This window comes from Chenopodium album, chromosome 18 (assembly GCF_948465745.1).
Source record: "Chenopodium album chromosome 18, dcCheAlbu1.1, whole genome shotgun sequence".
In the NCBI taxonomy this organism is placed as follows: Eukaryota; Viridiplantae; Streptophyta; class Magnoliopsida; order Caryophyllales; family Amaranthaceae; genus Chenopodium; species Chenopodium album.
Window position 1 is genome coordinate 45,700,548 of NC_137851.1, and position 15,706 is coordinate 45,716,253.

Sequence of the window (15,706 nt, forward strand, 5' to 3'; positions counted from 1 at the left end):
ATTATTATTATTATTATTATTATTATTATTATTATTATTACTATTATTATTACTATTATTATTATTATTACTACTATTATTATTATTATTAATATTATTATTATTATTATTATTATTACTACTACTACTACTACAACAACAACAACTACTACTACTACTACTACTACTACTACTATTACTATTATTATAATCATTAAATTTTATTATTAAATATTAATTATTATTAATAATATTAATATTATTAAATATTAATTATATTATTATTATTTTTATTATTATTAAATATTAATTATATTATTATTAATATTATTATTATTAAATATTAATTTTTAATATTATTATTATTAAATATTAATTATTATTATTAAATATTAATTATATATTATTATTATTAAATATTAATTATTATTATTATTAAATATTATTTATTTATTATTATTATTAAATATTAATTATTATTATCATTAAGTAATAATTATTTATTATTATTATTAAATATACATTATTATTATAATAATTCAATATTAAGTATTAATTTTAAGTAGAGCAGAGCAGAGCAGGGTAGGGCAGAGCAGAGCAGTGCAGATTGAAGCAGAGCAGAGCAGAGCAGAGCAGATTTCAGCAAAGCAGAGCAGATTTTAGCAGAGCAGAGCAGAGCAAAGCAGCTTTAAAGAACGGGGCCTAATTAGATTAATTTAGAAAAAGAAAATATTCTTCACTTCCAATTGACCAAATCGACTCTGCTACTCCCTGCTGCTTTTCCGCCATAGCCTAAACCAACTCTGCTACTTCTTGCTACTTTTCCAACCGCTGCTCTATTGCTGGTGATCCTAGTACTCCATTAAAGGAAATTTTATTTCTTTCATAATTCAATTCAGTATTTCAAAAGTTAGGGTTTATTGCTTTCAACTGCATTCATAAATCGTAATCGCCTAATCTACCACTACCACCAGTACTCGTCGAATTGCCTAATCCAGCCACCAATCCCAATTTTTCCACAAGTATTATCTTAATTAACTCATCTTATTAATTGATTAGAAAAATTGCCTTCTTTTATTGCATGTTAGATTAATTGATTAGAAATAATATGTGAAGTTGAAACGTTGATTGCCGTCGATATATAGGACTTTGTTTGTAAGATTATTGGAAAAAGTAGCCTTTTTAGATGACAACAGATTTGGTATTCAATGGTATGATTAATTTTGTTTTAAAAAATTGGTATTTATCTAGTGGTATTAGGAGTAATTTGGTCCAATTGATCTTGAGATGGAAATTATCAATATTAGAATTGTGTACTGAAACAAATTGTGTTGAAGAGGAATGTCAAGGAGATGTTTGTTGATTCAAGTTCTCTTACAGTAAGGAAATTGAACAAGCATGGCCCACTTAGCACACTCCATATTCATATCACTCTAACTTCTCATTAATTTTCAACGAGCTTTCTGTTTTCGTTCAAACAATCAAATTCAATGATTTCCCAAACCTTTCATATAATCATTCAATGATTTCCACTATTCTCCAATTTCGATAAATATTCCATTTACCTCTTTAGTTTGGGAAATTTGTTTGCTTTTGAAAGGAAGGAGATGATGACTGAACAAATAAGTTGCGACCAAGCTTTTGATTTATTTCATTAATTTTTTTATTTTGCTTTTTTTTTCTTTAAATAATGGGCTAGTTTTTATTGAGTTTTGGCACAAGAATTATTTGATGAAGTATGGAGTATCAACTTCTGTCATACTTCTTGATAATATGTTACTCATGTTATACATTGGTTCCATATGATTATAAGCTCTAATTTATAATGTAGTTTATGATAATCTAGTATTAAGTTTTGGCACAAGAATTATTAGATAAAGTATGAAGTATTTGAGTTTTTATTTGGTGCTTCATTTTATAAGGAACTTTGTTTGGTGCATTATTAAAAAAAAAATATACGAATTTGTAGGCCCAATTTTAAAATTAGAACAGGGCCTTCAAAATAGTTGAGACGGCCTTGCTAAAGGGCATATAAAGAAGCGCAGTATTAGCTCTATACTTGTAACGTTTTAAGAGTACTACTATGCGTGCAACCAAACAGGGGATAATTACATAAAAACAACATAAGAAATGTTAGGAGAAATCAGAAGTATCTTTGTTTCTTCATTATTTTCTCTTATTATGCCTTCATCTTTTCTTAACTAGTGATTGTGTAGCAGCACTTGTACAGGTGCACATTCCATTAGATATATCTATGAGGAGACAAGAACTCCTAGGATAATGTATTTAGATTGACTCTCAGTTAAAGGAGCGCCCCCCCCCCCCCCCCCCAACAATAATTAGTTAGCCTATTCTTTGTAAATGATAATACTACTGTTTTATGCCAACCTTTTGAGATGTGGCTATTTGACTTGTTAGTTACGCATTATTGAAAATTGAAATAAAATGGACTTTTTCTTCCATTTGGAAAAGATTGAAAAAAAAATGTTGTCTTATTATGATATTTGTTGGTTTTAATTGTTATTTTATTAGATTGGTTATCAAATGAATGTTTAAACAATGATTTTATCTACTAGTATCTGATAGCTCTATTTAGGTTTTCTCTATGTGTGTAATGCATTCGTTTCCTGGTCAATTGGTTGACTATGTGCTCTTGTTTTATTGTATTCTTGTCAATATAAGAGTAACTTTTAAGGCCTTATTGTCAGACAATTATCTCTTTGCTTTTCATTCTTGTTTTGTCATACCTGTGTAATTGATTTGAGAAGCATCAGAGTAATATGTGTGTGTGCCTGATCTTTCCTTGATGTATAAAATCTGTGATGTGTTGCTTCCATTAACTTTTAAAATTTTAACTTAGAAATGGATCAAAGTTGGATATCTACCTCTAAGCCGGGTGACCCACAATATGAAGCTGGAATAAGGGAATTTATTAATTTTGCTATTAAAAATGTTGGAGATCAATCTAGGTTACCATGTCCTTGTTTCAAGTGCCATAACTTTTTGTATAGACCGGCTGATGAAATTCTTAATCACTTGAGCAAGACGGCCTTTCATAGAACATATACCATTTGGACTTGGCATGGGGAAAGTAAAGAAGGAACCTCTACAAGTGATAATGAAAATAATAGTCATGGTGGTCTTAATTGTAATGAGGGTGATAGGTTAGCGGACATGATGCAAGTAGCTCAAGATCAATTTGATGAAAACCCAGCAACATTTGAGAGGATGTTAAGTGATTCTGAAAAACCCTTGTACCCAGGTTGTAAGAAGTACACATGATTATCAGCAGTATTGAGACTATATAACCTAAAGGCAGGTCATGGTTTGATTGATAATAGTTTTACAGAAATACTTGATTTAATAAAAGACATGCTTCCGGAGGATAATGTTCTTCCAAGACGCACATATGAGGCAAAAAAGATGTTGTGTTCAATGGGCTTAACCTATGAGAAAATTCATGCTTGCCCTAATGATTGCGTTTTATATCGAAATGATCTTGATTCATTAAAAAATTGTCTAGTGTGCAATGTTTCACGATACAAGGAGAAAGAAGGGGTGCCTGCTAAGGTTTTGTGGTATTTTCCAATAATTCCTAGATTTAAACGTCTTTTTTCTAATGCGAGCGATGCAGCAAAATTGACATGGCATTTTGAAGGACGAAAAAAAGATGGGAAGCTTAGACACCCAGCTGACTCCCCTCAATGGAGGTTTATTAATGCCAAATTTCCCGAGTTTGCTAAAGAAAAGCGAAACCTTCGCCTTGCATTGTCTACGGATGATATGAATCCATTTGGTTCTAAGTAGCAGTTATAGTACATGGCCGGTAGTTTTGGTTACTATAACCTGCCTCCTTCTTTGTGCATGAAAAGAAAGTACATGATGCTCTCGCTGTTAATTTCTGGCCCAAAACAGCCCGGAAATGACATTGATGTCTATTTAGCACCCGTTGTTGATGATTTAAAGATGTTATGGGAGAAAGGTGTAGATGTATTTGATGCAAATCGAAATGAAGTTTTTAATTTGAGAGCTATGTTGTTTTGCACCATTCAAGATTATCCAGCTTATGGTAATCTTTCAGGATATACAGTGAAAGGAGAAACGGCTTGTCCAATATGTGAGGATGGTATGAAAGGGCAATGGTTATCAGCTTCAAATAAAACTGTTTACTTTGATCATCGTCCTTTTTTACCTATTAATCATGAATACCGCAAGCGAAAAAAAGCTTTTAATGGAAAACAAGAATTTAGAAGACGTCATAAAGTCTTGAGTGGTGAGGAGGTGTTTGAAAAGGTTAAAGACATTCAGGTAACCTTTGGGAAGAAAAATAGATCAAAGCTTCCTAAACAAGGGTACAAGAAATGTTCAGAGTTTTGGCGTTTACCTTATTGGAAATTCCTTTTTGTTAGACACTGTTTGGATGTGATGCATATTGAAAAAAATGTGTGTGATAGCTTAATTAATACATTGTTGAATGTCAAAGGTAAGACAAAAGATGGTGCCAATGCTCGTGATGACTTGAAGGAAATGGGAATTAGAAGTGAATTGCACGCTGTTGATGGAAGTAAAAGATATTTGCCTCCTGCAGCTTATTCATTGTCACGAGCAGAGAAAAAAGTCTTCTGTGAAAGTTTAGCTGGAGTTAAAGTTCTAGAGGGGTTTTCCACAAATATTAGCAACCTTGTTTCAATGGAAAATTTGAAACTTGTGGGGCTAAAGTCTCATGATTATCATAATTTGATGCAACATTTTCTACCAGTAGCTATTCGCTCAATTTTACCTAAAAATGTTCGATATGCGATTATTAGGTTGTGTTCTTTCTTTAATGCGATGTATGATAAAGTCATTGACCCAAAAGACTTAGATCATTGGGAAACTTAAATTGCTGTCATTATTTGTCAATTAGAGATGTTCTTCCCTCGTTCTTTTTTTGACATTATGATTCATTTACCCATTCACTTGGTTAGAGAGATTAGATATTGTGGGCCGGTTCATTCAAGGAGTCAATGGCCTTTTGAAAGGCAAATGAAAACTTATAAGGGATATGTTAAGAATGCCTTTCACCCTGAAGGTTGTATTGCTGAACGACTCTTTTATGAAGATGTTACTGGACTAGGTAGTGAATATGTAGAAAATGCAAAGGTTATTGGGATTCCTATATCTCGACACACCGGAAGAATGGAAGGTAAAGGGATCATAGGCCATAAACAGCGTGATTTGTCTTATGAAGAGTGGCACCGCGCTCACACATATACTCTTTTCAATGAGGACGAAGTTGCACCTTATGCTAAGAACCATATTGCCTTCTTGAAACAGAAAAACCGTAAGATGAATCACAAATCACTATTAAGTGAACATAATAGATCATTTAGCACCTGGCTAAAAGATCAAGCAATTAGTGAGCTTCAAGATCCATCAAATTCCATTTCTGAGCGAATTAAGAGTTTAGCTCAAGGACCCAATTTCAGGACATCCTTTTATTCTGCATGTGTATAATGGTTACACATTCTACACTGAGGAGCAAGATAAAATCAGTACTATGCAGAATAGCGGGGTAGTTGTTCAAGTGGAAGCTATGCACTTTGCGAGTGCTAAAGACAATAGTCCTACCTATGGTAAAATGTGGTATTATGGTATCATTGAACAAATCATTGAGATGCACTACAATGGCTTTACAATACCAATATTTAGATGCAAATGGGTTAATAACAACAATGGAGTTGAATATGAAGATATAGGGTTTACTTTGGTTAATTTTGATAAGCTTGGTTTTGAGGAAGATCCTTATATCTTAGTTAGCCAAGCAAAACAAGTTTTTTACATGACTGATCCGGCTAATAAGAAAAGATCTGCTGTTATAAAACCAAGATCCCGGCATGAAATTAATGACGCCTACGATGATGACATTGAGTTGGAGGAAGGTTTTTCCACATATGTGATTCAAGTTGATGATTTCATTGATGATCATGGGGAGGATTCATTAACATATGTGCGTGATGACCATAGTGAAGGCATGTGGGTTGATAGTGATGATGAGGGTGTATCTCGAAAGCGTCGTCGGAAAAAGAAATAAGGTGAAGTACATGATTTTACAAAACTACACCCTTAAAATAATATAGGTTTCTATGCTCCCTTATAGTGTTATGATAATTTTGTTTAACAAATTATGATAGTCTTTTTGTTGGTAAATGCTACATAGTTTCTGTTTAATGAATTTTAGTAAAATCTCATTTAAGTCGTGACATGTATGTAATATTTATCTATATTAGTTTTAATCTTGTAACTCATTAACTCTTTGCATCTTCTAGGCTAATGGCAAGAAAGAAAAAGCAGGTACACCAATCTGAAGGTAATGAGGACGAAGATAATTCTGATGTTGAACGACTTAGCCGTGAAGATGAAAGGGGTCGTACAGTACTTGCTGCTGTTGGAAAGGCAATTCAAAATGGGACCAAGATCCCTTTAGAGTGGGATCCTATAACTAAGTTGCCATGCGGGGAACATAGACTAACCTTTTCCGGCTATATTGGTGTAATTGTTCGGGAACGAGTATGCATCACTTATGAAACATGGAAAAAAGTTCCAAGAGCTCTCTTAGATGATTTGTATGACATAATAAAGGTAAGATCCACTTAGTACTTAGTAACAACTATATACGTACTATTGTGTTTTTATAATGTGTTAGTAAGAGTATTCAAAATTAATTGTGCAGAAAGGTTTTATAGTCTTAGAAGAGCGTAAGGAGTATATTTTGCAGCAAGCAGATGATAGGTGGAGAGCTTTTAAAACCTGGTTGAGAAGAGATTGGCTATACCATAAAAAAAACTGGAAGGTTAAGAGAAAAGCCACCAGATTGGAAATATCCTTGGATCACTAAAGATATTTGGGACAAATTTGTTACAATGAGTATTGATGATAACTTCAAGGTATGAATTTATTATGATGTTTATGCTACTTAGTTTGAGTTTAGCTTATATTTTATATGGAGATTATCTAAGAAAATTCTGGTTAGCAATTAGTGTTTTGTTATTAAGAAATAGTGGTGAAATTTTTTGGGAAGTATAAACATTATTGGTATTCTGCTAGTCTACTGTACTTGATAAGGGTTTGTCTACTGTACTTTATAGGGGTTTTGATACTTGAGGAGGAATGAGAACTGCCCTAAACCACAAAAATAAAAAGTTCCATTCTAGGCGTTGGAAGAACGTTGGGTACTAGCCACTCGACCCCTTCTGACTCTTCTGCTGCTGTAACTGCTCGCAGATCTGCTCCACCCCCTGTGATGGGCCTAGTCGTGGACGATAAACTACCATCAACCTCTATCCAGCTTAGGTTACTAATGGGACTCATATGGTCTCACATTTCAATTATCATCACACTATATAGATATCTATTCCTTCATTGATGCATCAAGGCCAGCTAGAACAGGAGTTTATATGCTGCAGATGATGGGATTTCTTCCCAGGCAACTAACTGATTTTAATCAGACTATAGAGAAAGATGGTCTTGCCAACTCTGTTGTCATCCAGAAATTCTAGCCGAACTTTACTTGATACTGGATTTGTTGCCTTGGCTTCTTTGTCTGCTGCTACATTGGCTAAGAGGCCAGAAGTCTACTCGTTTAGCAAAAGTTAACAATATATAAGATTTATAGTTCATGATTATTGAAATGTTATTATTGTTAAAGTAGATACAAGTTTGGATTAAAAGTGTGAAGATGTGAATGTGGAATATGTCAAAGTACATTTTTTTAGTAAATACTTCTAATTTTGGAATAATGTTATTCAAAGGTGGTGAGCGAATGTAGTCGAGCAAGGTCAAAGCTTAAAAATTCAAGCTATCGTGGAGGCCCACTTGGTTACCAATACTATCGAGATGAGATAGTAAGTTTCGTTATAATTCTCCATGTATAAGTTAAAGTGATGCATACTTTTTCCAATAATGTATATTCATGTTAACTAATACTTGTATGTAATTTCTTTTATTTTATGTAATTCCAGGCAAAATAATTCTTGAAAAAAGGGATCCATATTGACCATGTGCCTCGACACGAGACTTGGTTGCCAGCTCATTCACATTTCGAAGATGGAAAATATACTTTTAAGAATCCAATTGATCAAGAGACAGCTGATGCAATTGTAAGAATTTTCATAAGTACTATATTCATATTAATCTGTGTTGTTATTATACTTCCAACATGATATGATTTCTTAGCATTGCTATTAGAATGCATTAAAAGGTCAAGCAGAGAGAGGAGAAATTGTTTTCGAGAACCGACGTGATGATATTTTGGCCCGAGCACTAAAAAAGGCGGAGCGTGGAGGTCATGTAAGGGGTGTTGGATCAGGTATAACAAAGAAGCAGTACTTTGGTTTTGCAAAACCAACACCACGTAGCCAATTGCACAATGAACTTAATTGTGTCAGGTCAGAGGTGGCAATGCTGAAAAACCAAAATAATGTCATAATGTCTTATTTGTTGTCAGGCCAAAACATAGAGGAGTTTAAGCAATTGATGGCCAGCGGTGTTAGTAGCCAATCTAGTGTTCCCACTGGTCAAGGAAATGGCTCTGACCAACCTAATAGTACTTGTGCTCAGCAAGAAAATGCTACCCAAGTTACTAGTTCATCCGAATTTGAACCAGATACAGGATATTTTACCAAGCTTCTACATGGAGGTGTTAATCAAGGTGGCTAAAGTTCTATATTTTCTCAAGGAAATCCATACACTCGGTCTCAAGATTTTCAAGAAACGGAATACACTCGGCCTCATAGTGAAGAACAAGAACATGAGCTTGAGCCTTACCAAGTTTCTTGGCCCGATACTACTAATGCTAACTCACCACAACATGGAAATTGTAGTGTTCCTTGGCCCGATACATATGACACTCAACCTATTAGCAACCTTCCTGAGGTATGAAAAATAGCATTAGCTACTATAAACATTTTATTTTATTTTATTTAAACTAGTAAGATATATTGATCTAACCTGTGTTGTGATGCATACTTGTATTTCCTTGAAATAAGTTACCAATTATTTGGCGATTTTTTAGAGGTAGTTAACTAATATACATACTAATTGATTAATTATTATGTAAATGACTAAGGGTATGCATGACTGTTGCTTAGCAATTGAAGATAACAAAGAAATCCAGATTGTTGCAATTGGGCAAGTTTACATATCAGGGTCGACATTAGTGGTAAAGAATCACTTTTTTGATTTGGCCCCTGGTACTCATCGAGTCTCTATAATTGATGACCTGGTGCCAACAGCATTACTTCCATGTCCTACTGAGCTTTTCACCTTCGTCTGTCAAGCAAAGGATAGTTTTGTTCCCTAGCCGACTCATTTAATTTTCTCAAAGAAAAAGGTACACTTTTTTGTATATATATGTATATTCCTTTTTGCATTAATGATTAAATCTTCTTCCTAAATCTGATACGTATAATATTTTCTCAGCCCCACTCTTTACAACCCTTCACGAAAGCAGACAACATACTAAGCAGAATTAATACATTATCGTGCTATTTCTGGGTTTCCATTGGTGCCAAAATGCCATTGAAAAAATAGTTTTTCAATTCTCATCTAATTTGTTTTGTCTTTAATTTTATTTCTAGTTTACATCTAATTTATTTATTTACTGTGGTGTACAAAATTCTTAAAGGTTAATAATCAGCTTAAAGACAATGAGAATACCCCTATATCGAGATTGCCATCCAAACAAGCTTCATCTAAAAAGCCGTATAGCATCACTAATAAAGATCGTGCCATGGTGACCTCTGGTTTATTGGAAGCTTTTAAGAAAGAAGCTATAGGATTGAGACAGAGGAATAGGACCATAATTTTGAACATCCCGTTCAATGTTTTCTACAACGAGATGGTAATTCGGCTTGATTATGAAGATGTATTTGATTGGTGTTTTCAAAGAGAGGTAAGGGCATCTCACATGTCGATTTTCATGAGGTATGTTGTAAGATAATTGACCTTGTTAGTTTTTCTCACATGTTGATCTTCATGTGGTACATACTTGGATAATTTATATTTCGACATTTGATATGCAAGGTACTTGAGCGAAGAGTGTTAGAAGGAGAGTATATCAGGGTTGTATGGTTTTTGCGATGTTAATTTTATTTCTCCGCTGACCCTGACAGAAGGAGGAGTTCAAACTGACTATTTATGTAATGTTCTTGGGTGCAATGGTGGCAAAAACATTAATCAAATATTCTTTGCTCCATTCCATGATCAGTAAGTTATGTTTTATATATATATTTCTTTGTATATCATTGGATATGCTAACGTATATTGTTTGTAGTCGGCATTGGAGGTTAGCTGTCATAAGTCCGTGGCGTGGAGCTGTATTCTGGCTTGATCCAGCCGGAGCCGAAAATGAAATTCCTGAATTTGCTCGACAAACCATTAATGCGTATGTGCATGTCATTATTTGATTAAAATACATTTTATAATTATAATCAATTGCCATTTAATTTTTTGTGAAAATTTTGTAGCGGAATGGTGAGCTTTAGCGTTATTCATCGAAAGGATATCAAGAAAATGAAAAAAAAAAAATCCTGAGGTTTTGTGGCTTAAACCACAAGTATGTGATACATATCTTAAAATTTTTTATTCATTATGATTTATATATTTGAACAAATGATCTATATTGAATGATGAAACAGTGTCCACGTCAATATCAAGACACCAAAGATTGTGGATATTATGTATGCCGCTACATGCAAGAGATAATAACAAGGAGACAACAAGTAGTTCCAGAAAAGGTAACTTTAATTTAATAAAATACAATACTTTTACCCATTATACGCAAACATAATTGACGGGTTAAAGTTCTCTCTGCATTAAAATGTAGTATGTCTCCCACCCTTTTTTTATATTTTTTCCCCTCATGTTTTATTCAGTTTGTTTAGTGTAAGTGTGAATCTTGTTGTTTTGGTTTCCACATTGCTATAATTCTATAAAAATTCCAAAAATGTGTTGGTTGTTGAAGGATTGGAATTAATATTTCTATTAATTCATATTGTTGATTGTTGATTGTTGAAGCATGGTTTTGTTTGTAGGTATTGTTATTTGAACTTTCTGTTTTCTTTTGACTACGATCGAATGTGGTAGGAAGGTGTAGATGTTAGATGGTTGTTTCTATGAGACTTTGTTAAGTGATTGTGGCATGATTTTAAAATCGGTTGGTTTTTGTTTTGTTGCATTGCTGTTCTTGATGTATAAACAATGGATCTAGACTCTTCGTATAATTAAATTGTAGCTTGTAGATCATGTGCCTTTTATAGTACTCTTGAGCCTTGTCCCCCTTACAGTTAAGTATACAAGATGAAACATTTCAGGTTTATAGCACCTGATTGAACTCTGTTATGCTATACTAGGTTCAAGAAATCAAGCTGGAGAAAGCACACTCACACACACTTACACACATACAATGTTTAATTTTCAGATTGTGACAACGTAAATTATGTGTGCTATTATGCTTATAATCATTTGGGTTTGCTTGGATGTTTAATTTCTATATTACATCTCATCAACTTAATAAAAAATCACTTGTTGTCCTTGCTATCCTTGAAATCTCAAGAGGAATGAACTTTTGTGTGTGGAGAAAGCATCATATCCAATTTACCAATGCTAAGTATTGCTTTGTAAAGGCATTTTGCTCAATTTTATTTATTTAATTAAGTTTTTTTTTTTGGGTTTAACAGGTTATAACCTGTTATTCTAGGTTACATAGTCAGAATATTCTCTCCGAAAAGTACTATCCCTTAGTTTAGTACCCATTTTGCTACTTCTGAAAGTTGAGTCCCCTATTTGCAACAACCATGATAGTTTAGTACCTAGTCTTATACTTCACTCTCGCATTTTATGGCATAGAAAGTTAGTTAATTGTAGTTGTCTCCTTGTTGAATTTCTTAAAGTGCTATCTTGGAGTCTGTTATAAGGATGTATGCACTTATGCCAGTTCATGATTTCTATCCATTCAAGTGCTAATTTTACTACAGTGATCTCCGCATTTAAGGGGCTTGTTACATGCCCTTTCCATTGAATCCCTATAATTGTATAGGTATTACACATTTTTCTAATATATATAATTTCTGTTGCAGTACTTTCCCCAAGCTCCCGCTACTTATCATCAAGAAATGTAGACGAGATACGAAACACTTTGGTTACGTATGTTTTTAAGCAAAAAGAAGTCAGTGATGATGGTATGGCTGATGATCATGAATGATTATTGCACATTTTTAAACATCAAATATATTTTGGGATACAAGGATTTTTTCTTATGGAGGCCAATGATTAGAGTTTAGACTTTGGAGAATTTTAGATTTTGTTTTATTTTATTTTTTTATTAGAAAATGGATAGTGATGTTTAGTGAATTATTGGCTTATAATCAACTTCTTTTTTTTTTTTTTTTTTTTTTGTTGTTGGATACATAATGTACAGTGTGTAATTAAATATAATTAGTGAAGTATTAAATTATTGAGCCCAATTTGATATTGTTGTGGTTATTTAATATAAAATACTACAGGTCTACAGGTACATATGTATAGTAGGTTGAAGCAATTTTATTTGTTATCAATTTGTACAGCTTCACCCTAACCAACGTATAGTACAGTATTAATACGTAATACATATTTTAATAAAAAAATATAAAAGAAAATTTAATTTGATGTATAAATATTATGGTTTCTCTAATTATTACGTATATGAAAACAAAGAACCAAAGAAACCGGATTTTCAACATTGTTGGTTTCTTATATAAATCTAAGGGACTACATATTATTTATATACGGTGCCTTAACTACATCTAAGAAACCGAATATCTAAAATATATGGTTCATTTCCCTCAACAATAATCAGATTTCAAATCTAGCTAAGAAACTAGTTATATGTGATAAATGGTCTCCTTGATTAATCTAAGAAACCAGACAAATTTTGTGATCTCTAAGGCTAAGAGACCTACTACCTAGGCACCATAACTTTTCTGGTTTCTTTGGCATGTTTTGTACGGATTCTTATGCTATTTTTGTAGTAGTGACACATCCTAATATTCCTCTTCACTTTTATACTCTTTCAATGTGGGACAACACTTTCACTCACATGTGGATTTTCTCATGGGCTCAATACTCCCCCTCACATGTGAGTTGTCCATAATACTGACCCAAATCACAACACAATCCAACCGGGCTCTAATACCATGACAAGAATAGAAATAGAGAGAATAGTGTTTTGTATTTCTATTAGAGTATGCACAAGTGTATATATACAACCTAAAGAGAGTAAGGTTCGTAACATCGGCCTATAAGCTATACAACCTTAAATAGGCTCAATAGTTCTCAAGGAGTTTCAATTACGTTTCTATAGTTGATCTCATTATTTAGGTAAATCCTGAAAACATAACCAGAAACCCATAGCATTCATAGAATTTTTATATTATTAATATAAAAGATATATAGGACAATTATTTTTTCAAGACTAAAACCTAACTTATCGAAATTAATAAAAAGTATGCAATATGTCTAGTAGAAGTTAACTTGAAACAACAATACATCATGTGTTCGACAAATAAGGGAATGCTTAGCATTAAGTTGATTTCTAAGGATTGACTCCATAAAAGATGGTTGTGTTAGAGTAGTTATCATAATAGGTGGGTTAATAATGGGAAATAAGTCTTAATTACATTGGTAGAATAGAATTTTTTTTATATATAGTTTAGTTTATATAGCTTGATATTGAAGACCCCACATTAGTAAAATAGAAAAAGTTAGCTTATTTTATATAGCTTGATTTTGGAAAAGAAGTCCTGCATTGTCATAAATGAAGTAAAACTTGGAACAAGAGTATTAGTTTGAGTATTTGGAGCATGAACGAATTTTAACAAAATCCAAGGACTTTGACCTTGGGCCCGATTAATCGTGAACCCAAACTTGTTTTTTGCTGGTTATAAGTTTCGATCGGGTAATGGGGCATGAATAATTATTTATCCCTAGAATCTAGTGTATGTAGCTCTACCTACACTCCCTCTTAAACGATGTGTTTAGCCTCGATCAAAATGACACGCTTCACAAAACCATCGAATTATCGCTCACCAACATTAAGATTTCTAGCAAGTAATGATTTGACAATTGAACACTCCCCACACTACGCACCACCATGGCTCCATGGTTTTGCACTTCTGCATTCCCAAAACTCCATTGCTGGAATACTTCAAAGTCGCCGTCGACGACGATGGCAGAGATTAATAATCGTATGTGTTAATGCGTGACTTAGAAGTGTGTGAGTTATTCTTGACCTAGTCATTTCCATGGAATATTCAATCAACACAAATCTCGTTGATTGATTTTCCCATCAATTTTTGTTTCTCTTAAATTTTTAGTCTCTATTACTACTTTAATTTCTCTTTCTAATAGACATTTATCATAAGCATAACTGGTTTCTTTTTCTTTCCTAAATCTGGAAAGAAGAATTGTCGTAATTCGTAAATGGGGGAAAAAATAAATTAGCATTTTATTTATTTATTAATGTTCATTTTCATATTGGTAAATGTTCATTTTCATATGGATACAACATGATCAATTCATTTAATGTACGCAGTATATCTATTGCGATATTGATAATTTTCGTATTAATAAATGTTCATATTCAAAGTGATATATGTTCTTTTTTATTTTGATAATTTTGTTATTTCAATTTTGATAGACATTCATTCACGTTTCGTAAATAATGTGCATTGATTATTACTAATACTTTTTAAAAAAATAAAATAATAAACAACAATAGTCACTTATTACACAGAATAATAAGTTATAAAGTTGAAGACGAACATATGCATCAATGAAAATACACAAAACGAACATCTTATGGCTATAAAATGGTACAACCATACAAGAATATGATTCTATATTCCTTTTATTTATACTTAATTTATCAAATGGTGATGTTCATTTTTTTTTTCAGAGAGAAATGCTGGTGTTCAATTGGTAAGAAGGATATGTACACTTTAGAAACTTGTTTTGTTAATGTTATGAATTTATTTTTAATTTTATTTAATATTGAATTTTTGACAACTTTTTATATAAATTAACATAATAATAAGATGTATTTGAAACAAATAAAATTCTACAAAAACGTGTAACATTTCAAAATATAATTTGAATACAATACTCTTTATAAAAGAAACTGGACATTTACGCTTACAGAAATGAACATTTATAACGCTTATAAAAATAAACAGTTAATCAGTTATAAAAAAATAAAATCTGAAATATAGAAAAAGGAATAACTTTATAGAAACTTTTCATAATGCACCAACCTAAAAATTTAACTTTATGAAACTAATGTTCATTTTGATATTAGCTAATGTTCTTTCATAACTATTGTTCTGGTACAGAAAGATATTCATTTGGCTTTTGATATATTTTTATTTAGATTTTAATACTTGTTCATTCCTATATTTAACTATGTTCATTCCTATATTTAACTATGTTCATTTTCTACCAACGGTATTTCATATTTAAATTTGTAAATGTTTATTAATTTTGTAAGACACATATGTTCACTTTCAAATAATTATATGTTCATTCATAGACGTCCAGTTTCATTTTGGTAGATATTTATTATGGAGAACGTTATTAATATATATGGTTATTCACATATTAATGAATATATGTTCATTTTCATTGTGATAAATGTTCATTTTCAATTTGAAACTTG

At 32.2% G+C, this 15,706-nt stretch overlaps 1 protein-coding gene across 1 annotated transcript; it reads left to right on the plus strand.

Annotated features, from left to right (window-relative positions):
• Positions 1–2,841: 2,841 nt before the first annotated feature.
• On the plus strand, positions 2,842–3,786 carry LOC145592217 (uncharacterized). Its single transcript, XM_081648676.1, has 2 exons — positions 2,842–3,241; positions 3,299–3,786. The coding sequence occupies exons 1-2, from the start codon at positions 2,842–2,844 to the stop codon at positions 3,784–3,786; spliced, it is 888 nt and encodes a 295-aa protein (XP_081504802.1).
• The last annotated feature ends 11,920 nt before the right edge of the window (positions 3,787–15,706 follow it).

What these genes read in the sequence shown, in the direction of transcription:
- LOC145592217 (XM_081648676.1), top strand. Translation starts at nt 2,842, where the DNA reads ATGGATCAAAGTTGGATATCTACCTCTAAGCCGGGTGACCCACAATAT. An exon ending in TGAAAAACCCTTGTACCCAG is followed by an intron (nt 3,242 to 3,298) that starts GTTGTAAGAAGT and finishes ACCTAAAGGCAG; the next exon opens with GTCATGGTTTGATTGATAAT.